The sequence below is a fragment of the Primulina tabacum genome, chromosome 5 (assembly GCF_025594145.1).
Source record: "Primulina tabacum isolate GXHZ01 chromosome 5, ASM2559414v2, whole genome shotgun sequence".
In the NCBI taxonomy this organism is placed as follows: Eukaryota; Viridiplantae; Streptophyta; class Magnoliopsida; order Lamiales; family Gesneriaceae; genus Primulina; species Primulina tabacum.
In genome coordinates this window covers 58,887-71,024 of record NC_134554.1, presented here as the reverse complement: position 1 = coordinate 71,024, position 12,138 = coordinate 58,887, and the positions used below count along the sequence as shown (strand labels likewise).

General features: G+C 34.4%; 1 protein-coding gene across 1 annotated transcript; it reads left to right on the top strand.

Moving 5' to 3' along the window:
• Positions 1 to 8,708: 8,708 nt before the first annotated feature.
• On the top strand, positions 8,709 to 11,443 carry LOC142545115 (nascent polypeptide-associated complex subunit alpha-like protein 1). Its single transcript, XM_075652089.1, has 4 exons — positions 8,709 to 8,868; positions 9,686 to 9,755; positions 10,680 to 10,807; positions 10,924 to 11,443. The coding sequence occupies exons 1-4, from the start codon at positions 8,812 to 8,814 to the stop codon at positions 11,254 to 11,256; spliced, it is 588 nt and encodes a 195-aa protein (XP_075508204.1). The 5' UTR covers positions 8,709 to 8,811; the 3' UTR covers positions 11,257 to 11,443.
• The last annotated feature ends 695 nt before the right edge of the window (positions 11,444 to 12,138 follow it).

The following is a 12,138-nucleotide window of genomic DNA, read 5'->3' as shown; positions in this document are numbered from 1 at the left end:
TTTTTAAATAAATTAAAAAAAAAAATGAGTGTGTTTGAAAAGTAAGTGTTTTTCATTGCGTCCACCTCGAAAATCTGCTGACATCTGATTCAGAATCCCACTTACAAATCTCTTATTTGGTTTTCTCTCAACATTCTATATATGTACGTCATTCTAATGTATAAAATTGTTTACACTCTTCGTATGTGTGTATGCATATATAAAAGATAATTTCTTGTTGGGATGATTATTACTTTTTATAGTTAGATTTGAAATATTTGTGATCAAAATAAATACGATAAGATAATATTTGGATTTTGTTATTTTTTCTGTTATTGAATTAATATGATGATTGCGTTTAATGAAAGTTGCATCTTAGTATTGACTCTTATGAATTCTCATGATTCCCATTGTGACTTATAACATGTTATCAATATGACGTTGTAAACAATTTATAATGAAAATAAATCTCATTATATTGATACTCGTGAAGAAAGACATGCTATTAATATTAAATTTTATTAAGATATTCATTGGTGCTTTAGAATTAGCACAAGTATTATTATTCATAAATTGGTGCTTGTTAAGTACCATAATTTTATAATTCAATGTTTTTTTTGAAGCTATAATTCAATGTTAACACATGTAAAATAGCACAGCATGATTTTATATTTAGAATCTAAAGAGATTCATGAGAAATTCAAAGATATCAATAAATATTCTCGAAAGATATAGATATAATGTCATGGGATAACTTTTGTTAGCATATCTGCAGGGTTAACCTTTGTGTTATCTTTTGGACACTAACTAGTTTCCTTGAGATGATTTCCCTCACAAAGTGTAACATCACATCGATGTGATTTGTTCATTCATGGAATACAACATTCTTAGAAAGGTGAATTGCATTTTGTGAATCATAGAAGACTGTAGCAGATTTCTGTTCATATCCCAATTCAGTAACAACGCCCTTAATCCACAAGGCTTCCTTTATAGCTTCCGTGACAGAGATATATTCAGCTTCAGTTGTTGACAAGGCTATCACATGTTGTAAATTTGATTTCCAGCTTACAACATTCCCTCCAACCATAAAAACATACCCGGACAATGACCTTCTTCTATCAAGGTTAGCAGGATAATGTGAATCACAATATCCTATGACTCCATAGGTTGATTGTTGAGATCTAGAGTAAACCAATTTCAGCTTCTTGGTCTCTTTTAAGTATCTTAGCAGCCATTTCACAGCCTGCCAATGTTCCTTACGTGGCTTGCTCATGAACATGCTAATTAAACCCAATCCATATGCAATATCCGGTCTTGTCGATACCATAGAGTACATAATGCTTCCTACAACATTTGTGTATGGTACAGCCTTCATGTGAGCATATTCTAATTCAGTATCTTCCTCCTTGACATATTTTAGCTTGAAGTGTGCACCAATAGGAGTGTTTACACTCCTAGCATCTTTCATACCGAAAATATCCAATAGCTTATTGATGTATACTTCTTGAGATAAGCTCAAGGTTCTTAGAGGTCTGTTTCTGATAATATCTATACCTAAGGTGTGCTTGGCTGGCCCAAGATCCTTCATATCAAATTCAGAGTTGAGGAGGTTTACGAGCAATGAGCATGTCATCTACATAGATTAGTAGATATATGTATGAGTTATCTGGAAATCTAGAGTAGTAAATACAACTATCATATTTTGATCTCTGGAACCCTTGGTTCTATATAAAGTCATCGAACCGCTTATACCACTGCCGAGGAGATTGCTTGAGTCCATAAAGAGATTTCTGTAATAAACAGACTTTTCCTACCTCATCTTGTTGTACAAAGCCCTCGGGTTGTGACATTAGAATCTTCTCTTCTAATTTGCCATGTAAGAAAGCGGTATTGACGTCCAATTGCTCTAATTCCAAGTCAAACGTGGCAGTGATTGACAATAAAATTTTTATTGAGATGTGTTTTACTACATGGGAGAAAACTTCATGATAGTCCACGCCTTCGAATTGAGAGAAACCTTTTGCCACTAATCTGGCCTTAAATCTAGCTGCTTCTACCCCTGGAATCCCTGGTTTTCTTTTGAATACCCACTTACTTCCAATGACCCTTTTGCCTTTAGGTCTATCGACAAGGGTCCAAGTGTGATATTTATCCAATGACTCGAGTTCCTCATTCTTGGCTTTCTTCAATTTTGGACAGTCCTTGCTCATTTTGGCTTCATTATAGCTAGTTGGTTCCTCAAGCTCAGGTAAATCAACCACATTCAAAGCAAATGCAATGAAATCTGCATTTGCAAATCTTGGTGGCAGCCTTATCTGTCTTTTAATGTGATCTTGACAGAACATATCCATCTAGCCTTTGAGTATTATCATTATCAATATGAGTTTCCTCATCACCTTGGACTTCTTGATCATTGATGTGAATTGAGCCTGATTCTGACATATGTCGTAGGTGTTTTCAGACTGAGAATGAGTACCTCCACCAAAATTTTGGTCTCCTGCATTTTCTGCTTCAGAGTTTTCATCCAAGTTTTGAGGGTTCACCTGATTTTGAAAGTCCTGCTCAGCTTGTTTAGAGCTGGCAATTTCTGGAATGCTCATGTTAGTTTTATAAAACTCATTTTCATTAAAAATTACATATCTACTTATCACACACTTGATCATCTAATAGCCATACTTCTTAACCTTTTACTCCATTAGGGTATCCATGAAATATTCTTTTCTTTGCTCTAGGATTGAGTTTACCTAGGCTAACATGAACATATACAACACATTCAAAGATTTTAATGTGATCATAATCAGGTTTTATAGTAGAACATTTCAATTCGGGAATAAGAAACTCTATGGCAGAGGATGGAGACCTATTTATTAAGTAGCAAGCCGTAGAGGCAGCTTCGGCCCTAAATTTATTTGGCAAACCACTTTCACTTAACATGCATCTAACTTTGTCCATAATGGTTTTATTCATGCATTCTGCCACGCCATTTTTTTGTTGTGTGTATGTGCATGTTCTATGTGTTGGAACATTTCATGTTCGCAATTTTGATTTTGATATTAACAAAACTTGTTGTTTTGTAATTGATAAATTTACTTAAGTTCGCAGAGCTGAGATCAGTTACGAGCTGTCAAAATCGCAAACTGATCCCACAAACTGAATCAGTCGAACTGAAATGTCAACAAACAGTTCGACTGATTGTTCAGCTGATAGGTGGTTCAGCAGGAGAACTTCAGAAGCTCGGCCAGCTGATGAAGAGTTTAACTGATGAAGAGCCCAGATGACCAGTTCAACTGAAAGAGTGAAATCAGTTCAACTGACGAGTCAACTGATTTCACCAGACAAATTGAAGATCAGTTCAGATGACCAATTCAGAGCATCAGTTAGAACCAATCAATTGCAGATCAAGACAAGCTTATCCAAGTGGATTCCAACTCAACACAAGGGTAAAAAAGCAATTGTACGATCAAGGTACAATATTGAACGTTGCAGCAGAGCTTAAATCCAAAGACGAATTCAAATTGCAATAGATACAATAATTGAGTCTCACTGTACGATCAAGCTTCGCGCTTATAACTAAAAGATGGAGATCAGTGAATAAAAGAGAATAATAAGAGTGTGTGAAGAAGAAGGGCACACTAAAAGCCTTATTAAAATACAAGAAGTAATCAGCCCAGTTGTGAGGGAACACTTCAACGTGTTATCAGCTTAGTGTAAAAGCTCTTTTCCCTCAGTGTGTGAGAACACCTTCTCGGTGTATTCATTGTTCAGTTCTCACACACACTCACACACTATCATTCACATATATCAGAGAGTAGAGCTTAAAATATCAGTTGAGTGAGTCTTGCACAAAAATGTAAAACTTGTGTATGTAGTCTTTGACACATAGACATTAAATAAGTGTTGGCTGGAAGGCGTTTCCTTCAATATAGACTAGGAGTTCAGTTAGGCAGTAGAGTAAGTGTTGGAATATTTCATGTTCGCAATCTTGATTTTTATGTTAACAAAACTTGTTATTTTGTTTCTAATGATTTACCGAGTGTGCAGATGTTGTAACTGATCGAATTGATCAGTTACCGAGCCTAAACTGAAGCTATCGAAGACGTAAACTGAAAGTGCCAACTGATTGATCGAACTGAACCAGTACAAACTGAAGTATCAAGATCAGTTCAACTGATTATCCAGTTGATAGGTGGTTCAGCAGAAGACCTTCAGAAGCCCGACCAGCTGATGAAGTGTTCAACTGATGAAGAGCCCAACTGACCAGTTCAACTGAATCAGTGAAATCAGTTCAGCTGATGAGTCAACTGATTTCACCTCACCAGTTCAAGACCAGTTCAACTGACCAGTCAGAGCATCTATAAACATATCTTGTGTTATTTCTGTGAGGCCCGGGGCCGAAGAGGGCGGGGGGTGATCGCCGGTGCCATGAGGTTGCACGGACAATGAGCGGCTCAGGGCAGGCTTCTAGGTGGAGGGAACATGAATGAACCGATCCCACACCGGAATGAGAGGGATTCCGATACTGTTCAATGTAATGGACTGTACAGTTGAAAAGGGCTTAAAAGATTTGATTTGTACTACTCATATCACGAAGGTGCATCTTCTTTTCGGTAGCTCATCACATAAGAAATCCAAAGTTAAGCGTGCTTGACATTGGGAAATTTTGGGATGGGTGACCTCCTGAGAAATTTCCCAGGGTGCGTGTGAGTGAGGACATAAGCACGCTGGAAAGACTCGTCTTGGTACAGTGAGGACAGTCGTCAAATCTGGGGTGTTACCATTTCTGTTTAACTGCTTGTTTTTGTTCTTTACTGATTTGATCAGTTCAGCCGATATCAGTTCAGTTTTGTCCATAATTGAATTGATATAAGTCAGAACTGATCCCATGTAATTTTCAGTTATTCAGTTGCACATGATATAAAATCTATCAGCTTTCTTAACGAAGGATTACTTCAAGTATTTTCCGATTGATTTGAAAACCAAACTTGATTTAATTAATCGGTGTAAAAATTCTTAGAACACGAGCTATTGTAGCTCATCACGTTTTTAGAGGATTTTGCCGATCCCAACAGTAAGTCCTAAGATGAGTGGGTTTGTACAAGGTATTGTACAAATCAAAGTTTTCTAGTGGATCCTATCCGGGGTGGTAGAAAGGGTGGCGTAAGAGCAATTGAAGGCTCCGAACATCCATAAACATATCTTGTGTTATTTATGTTTAACTGCTTGTTTTTGTTCTTAGCTGATTTGATCAGTTCAGTTCTGTCCATAACTGAACTGATATAAGCCAGAACTGATCCCATTAATTTTTAGTTATTCAGCTGCATAAGATATAAAACCGATTAGTTTTCTTAACGAATGATTATTTCGAGTATTTTTCGTTTGATTTATAAACAAATTCGATATAATTCATTGGTGTTTACATTCTTAGAAGACGAGTTATTGCACCTCATTGAGAATATTATGTTTGAAGCACCTTCAAAGGTGCCTGAACCGATTCATCACTATGTCTAACAATTCCAGATTTTGCGCAAGATTGTCAAATTGTTGATTACAGAGTTCTAGCCCATTATCCATCCTCAATCTCATTATTTTATTTCCTGTTTGATTTTCAATCAAGGTTTTTCATTTAACAAATTTGTTAAATTCTTCAGCCTTTGTTTTCAGAAAATAAATCCACACTTTCCAAGAATAATCATCAACCAAAGAAATGAAATATTGGGGTTTAGAAAGTGAAAGAGGTACCTTAGATGAGCCCCATAAATCAGAAAGGATGTAATCAAGAGTTGATTTTGTCTTGTGAGTTGCTGTGTTGAACTTCAGTCTACGAGCTTTTCCCAGCACACAGATCTCACAAAGTTCCAAATTGCTGATCTGCTTTGAATCCATAAGACCTTGCTTATTTAGTTCATGAAGTTTTAGACTCATATGCCTGAGTCTCTTGTGCCACAAAGCTGTTTTATCCTTAGCAGGTACAATGACATTTCTTTCTGTAGTGATGGTGCTACCTTGCAAAACATACAATCCTAGCTTCAAATTTCCTTTCATGATCACCAGGGATCCTTTTTGTGCCTTATAGCTGAAGCCCTTTTGATCCAGTGTGCCTAAATAGATTAGGTTCCTTTTTAGGTCAGGAATGAATGGAACTTCAGTGATCACTTTCACTAATCCACCCCATATTTTCAACTTCACTGAGCCAACACCATGAATTCTACATGATTGATTGTTTCCCATTAGCACTTGTCCAGAATCTAGATCCTCGAAGTCAAAGAACCAATCTCTTCTAGGAGACACGTGGTAGGTGCACCCTGAATCCATTATCCATTGTTCTTTTGGATCATCAGTTGATATGGTTAGAACTTCAGCTTCTTCATATCCTTGGAGTACATTTACTACTTCAGTTCCTGGACTTAGATCAGTTCTCTGATTTTGCCTTTCTTTGAGGGCAATTTCTCCTAAAATGACCTTATTTTTTACGTACAGGTCCAGCAGGTCCTTTTGGTTCTTGACCTTGATCTGGTTTGAGGTCTTTGCTTGTTCCCATAATTTTTTCTTTCTACTAATTTGCCTCTTACATTTAAGCCTTCACCAGCTGGTTTATATTGTTTTCCTGCAGCCCTAAATTGTTTTCCTGCAGCCCTAAAATCCCATTTCTTCTAGTAGGTAGCACCTGTGACTTCTTCAAGGGTGAGAGTATGTCTCGGGTTGGATACACTTTTCTAGTAGACATGTTACACGTTGGATACACTTTTCTCTATTTTTCGTATACACTTTTTTCTAGAGTTTGTCTTGCGTTTGCACCATCGAAAGAACCCATAATTGTTCAATGTACAACTATAATAAATCATATCTTTCGATTTTTTCTTCTCGAACATCGCGATATTAATTTCAGCTCTCTTGTTGCAGCCACACAATGGAGGAATCAAGATACCTTATTTCTAACATTGGCTTGGCGGTCGTATTTCTACATGCTTCAGACTAATGGAAGCTTCTTCCAAGGATTTGATTGGTATAGTGAAGATGAAGATGCCAAAGAATAAAAAAGTCAACGGATTATATCGTATACATGAGGGGCATTTTAGAAAATTGCTGTAAAAAATTGATAAAATACAAGCAACACCTGCATCATCTTCCACACGTGCAGACACAAAAATGGTGATAGTGGACATGCAAGCTAATCTATTCTATCTATTTTATTCTATTCTATTTTATTAAGTGTGAGAACATGATAGTAACCACCTAGGGACACCAACTTTTTCTTCCAACTTTACCCTTATATGATATTAATATTATATTTTTGTTTTTTGTTTTAATTTCAACACACACTTTTATTTTTAATATTTTTATATCAACAATTCAAAATATTAATTTAGTCCCTCCATAATTTGTCAAATTTCACTTTAGTCTATCGATAATGATAAAAAAGATTGTACATATACGCATCACGTGTGCAGAGTAACTAGTATTTTAAATACGCGAGAACTGTTGAGCCAAATAAACAAATTCAGAAGTTTATGTATTATAATTAGAATATTTACGGGAGGTCTGTATGCATTTAGTCCTATTTTATAATTATAAAATATAATTTTATTATATCTCTGTTATAATTAAATCACAAACTTTGAGAATAAATTATGTGCAACATATATATTATAATAGCAAGGTATTTATATGTTATAAATAGTATCGGTATATATACATACATCGAAATTTTCAAAGAAAAATAAATTTTACTTCTTAGATTTTCAATTTTAAGGAAAAATTTGTGTGAGACGGTCTCACGAATCGTATATTGTGAGACAGATCTCTTATTTAGGTAATCCATGAAAAAGTATTACTTTTTATGCTAAGAGTATTACTTTTTATTATGAATATCGATAGGGGTGTCCTGCCTCACAGATAAAAATTCGTGAGACCGTCTCATTAGAGACATACTCTTCAATTTAATAGTTTTTATTCGGTGGAGTATATGATGTAAGCAAACCCAAAAGGATGTCAATAATTGAGAAAATCCTTAATTATCGATTTTTATTGAACAAAAAAATGTTTATGCAAAGGTTAGTGATAACTTCTAAATAGAAAGTTAAAGTATAATTGAATCAAGAATTTGAATTAACTAGGAAATCCAAAAATCTAATATAAACCAATGAAAGATAAATAAACAAAATATAAACTTAAAGATATTGATAAAATCATATAATAGTTTAAAATAACCTCAAGACAGAAAAATAATTAATTTAGTTATCATATATATACTATCTATATTATTTTATAATATTAAGTGTCAGGTTTTTAAATTAAATAATATCAAAATATTTAATTTTATAATTGTTTTTTTTCTCAACTAAAAATTTACTCAAGTCATTCCATATTTTACATAGAAAAAAATCTAAACAAAATTTTTGTTTTAAATAAAATAAATCTTCTAAATTGAAAATTTGGTATTAATTAATATTATTTGATCAAATTAAAAATAATAATAATATCTAACCTACGTATATCTTTTATTAGTATTTTAATAAGTTAAATTTTTTTTTATTACAACACACGCGAGAAAATAAGATCGAATACGGAGAGGGGAGATTGCTAATCTGATGGGTGAGACCATTGGGCTACAAGCTCGGTCTCTTATTAAGTTTAATTAAAACAATTGAAAAATAGAGAAAAGTGTATCCAAAAAGGAAAACCGAAAAAGGGAAATAAAAAAAATTAAAATTGTAGCATTTAAGCTACGTTCGTTCTTACAGGCGTCGCGCACTTTCTATTTCGAGGGTTTCGTGTCCTGTCTTCTTCTTTTCACTGAAACAAACACTTCCTCCGTTTCTTCAACAATTAACCATGACTCAATCGCAAGAAGAATTGTTGGCAACTCATCTCGAGCAACAGAAGATTGATGTAAGTTTTTTTTTTTTCCAATTTATGACTTTTGAATTTTATTAGTCTGTCTGGAATCAATTATTTCGTTGTTATGCCGTTTTTCTTTTGTCTGCGGATTGCTGATTTGATAGATTCCTCGGTAACTATACGTTCTTTGGTGGAGATGCTTGAGATTGCTACTGGTGTATTCCTTCTGATTTGACTTCCCCTTCTTTGTTGCTGTAGTTTTTGGGTTATTTGGGTGAACTGCGGTTTTCATGGTTTGAGATGATAAAAGTGCGATCCGATTGTGCATAGCAAAGTAAATCAATCTAGTTTAGAAGAAGAAATATTTTACATTCGTAATTAACAACAATGCAGTTTTTTTTTCCAATTTAAAAAGTTACCTTTTTTCGTACTTATAGCTGATGTAAAAAGGATTCGAGCTTGCCCTAGAAACACTTTCTTAGTTTTTCTTGTGGGTTATGTTGGAAAATTCATCCAGTGAGAGAAAATTAGTGCAGGAAAAAAGGAAATAGTGCTCCCACATTTTCTAACAAAACAATTCTCCCATACAAGTGTTCGACTATAAATATGAGCAGGTTTCATTTAATCATGTGGGGGTGAGAGACTGCTTGAAAATTAATTTTTTGGTTCTGTTACTGATTGAGAGGGAGGTTGAGGAATTTTTTTGATTATACAAAATAATTTTTTTGACGAGATGTCTCTTTGGTCTTCATGCATACAGGATGCCTGTCCATCTTCCACTAGTGGAAATTTAGAGCTGCATGTGCTATGGAAATATAAATGTGTTGCTAACTGATGGTTTTTTTTATTTATTTCAATCAATGTTCAGCATGATGAGCCTTTAATTGAGGATGATGACGACGATGACGATGAGGAAGGCGATGAAGATGATGCCGAAGGCATGTGTACTGTACCCTCTTGATTTTGAAATTATCTGCCTTTTGTAAACTTGAACTTGTTTTCACTTTTAAATAACTGTATATAGTTTTGACCTTAACAGAGTTCAAATATTTGTTCTTGGTTGAGTTGTGGAATTGTTTTTGTGACTCATATTTATGAGGTTAGTTATCTTGATTGAGCAACTATCTGCACCTACTTATAATGGAAGAGTAACTTAATAGTCTCTTGGGACTTGGTGACATCTTTATGGTTTTTCCTAAAAAAAAAACCCATGTCGTCCGTGGTTTTTAATTCCTATCTACTTGTAATATTTATATTTATTTATAATTTTCTCTAAATTGCTTTACACAGAAGTGCATCGAGTCTTTGACCACTATTTTGTTATCTCAATGCGTGTATGTCGACCGTGAGTTGAGATGATACATTTTGCTATTAACATGCATCACCTTTCCTTTCTATTCGGCTTTGTAAGTTTTCTGCCTTCTCAAATACTGTTAAAGAAAAGTTTTTGATGTATCATGTTTGCGATAATTAAAACATACTGTGTTGGGGAGTTGTGATCTATGGCCTTCCGTGAGTGGTAAATCTTTACATCTAAAAATGGTGTGTTAAGTGTCTCCAGTTGGTGAAGCAATAGAATGTCAGAAAGCAAGACAATTCAAGCATCTTTGAACTTCCACTGCTGATGCCTGCAAACACTTTATTGCTCAAAGGCTACATAGTTTTAAAATTTCCATGCTTGTTATCTGGTAAATTGTAATTACTTAACTGATGTGGTGCCCTAGCAAAGAGTGATGGCGTAATAACACCATCAGATTAGAAATCTCTGAAATAGTTAGTTACATTTGCTCTTTCCTGTAGAATTTAATGTTTATGTATCATATTTGCTACCTGGACAAAGTCGCTTTTGTTTCTTTTGGTAGGACAAGAAGATGCCAGTGGTAGGTCAAAACAAAGCCGAAGTGAGAAGAAGAGCCGCAAGGCAATGCTAAAGCTGGGAATGAAGTCCATCCCTGGGGTCAGCCGAGTCACTGTTAAAAAGAGCAAGAATGTTTGTACCACTCTCATGTTTTGGACATTTTCATGTTAATAACTTGATATATAACTGCCTCAACCATGTTCTAGCATTGTCAACTGACACTAGTATCTGTGTCAACGATGTTTCAGATCCTGTTTGTCATCTCAAAACCAGATGTGTTTAAGAGCCCAAATTCAGATACTTATGTAATCTTTGGAGAGGCAAAGATCGAGGATTTGAGTTCACAATTGCAGACTCAGGCTGCGGAGCAGTTTAAGACTCCAAATCTCACTAACATGGTCCCGAAAACTGAGGCAACAATTGTACCTCAAGATGATGAAGATGTTGACGAGACTGGAGTTGAACCAAAGGACATAGAGCTCGTGATGACGCAGGCTGGGGTTTCAAGAGCCAGGGCAGTCAAATCACTCAAGGATGCAGATGGAGATATTGTCTCTGCCATCATGGAGCTCACAAACTAGTATTACACCTGCTTTGTATCTGCTTCTCTTTAAATGGTCACAATTTTTTCTTTGAATATGTCTGAGGCCTTGAATCGTTGACGATATGAGTCATTTGATTTTAAATCTTTTCTTTGTTTTCGTTGAACATGTTCTTGTGTACAATCAGCCTGCTGAATCTGATGAAAATGTTCTCCTTTCGTGCTTATGATTTACTTGTCAAAATATATTTTATGAAGAGTTTACTTTATTTTTGAGGCAACACCTTTGATTGGGCAATATGTGGGCTCAAAACCCTACATGGAACTACTTTTTTGAATTTAAATTTCTAAAAATTTGACTTCAAAATCAAAAACAAAAATCAGGCTTTATTAGTTAGTTAAATAAAAGTAATTAAATAAATAGTATGTATCTTGTTACTCAAATAAGAGATTTGTCTTACAAAATTAATCGTGATATTGTCTTATAAAAGTTTTTGTGTTAAATAAAATACAAAGTCGTCTAAATTTTTATTAATTTGTAGAGTTTAAAATATATTTTAGTAACATATGCACCTTACAACTTTTATAATCATAATGATTTTCGTATCACATGATTAGGCATGAGTTAGAAATAATTGTAATTCTATTATCCGTTTAAACAAAATGAGCAATCGATAAACTTCATCATATGACGTACACATTAGATATAAAATTGTATTTAGTCGAAGAAAAAATCATAAAAATTATTTGCTCGATCTATTATCCATCCATTATAAAGACGAACTATGTGAGCAAGGGAGAGAAAAAATAGCGCCTGAAAAAAATTGCAAATGATAATTTTGAGGCCATTTCGTTTTTCCAAAATAAAACTTAGGTAAGTTTCTTTAAAAGTAACTTAAGTAGGTTTCTTGTAAGACGATCT

Coding starts and splice junctions, on each gene's coding strand:
- LOC142545115 (XM_075652089.1), top strand. CDS start 8,812: ATGACTCAATCGCAAGAAGAATTGTTGGCAACTCATCTCGAGCAACAG. Junction 8,869..9,685: donor TCGAGCAACAGAAGATTGAT/GTAAGTTTTTTT, acceptor ATCAATGTTCAG/CATGATGAGCCTTTAATTGA. Junction 10,808..10,923: donor CTGTTAAAAAGAGCAAGAAT/GTTTGTACCACT, acceptor ACGATGTTTCAG/ATCCTGTTTGTCATCTCAAA.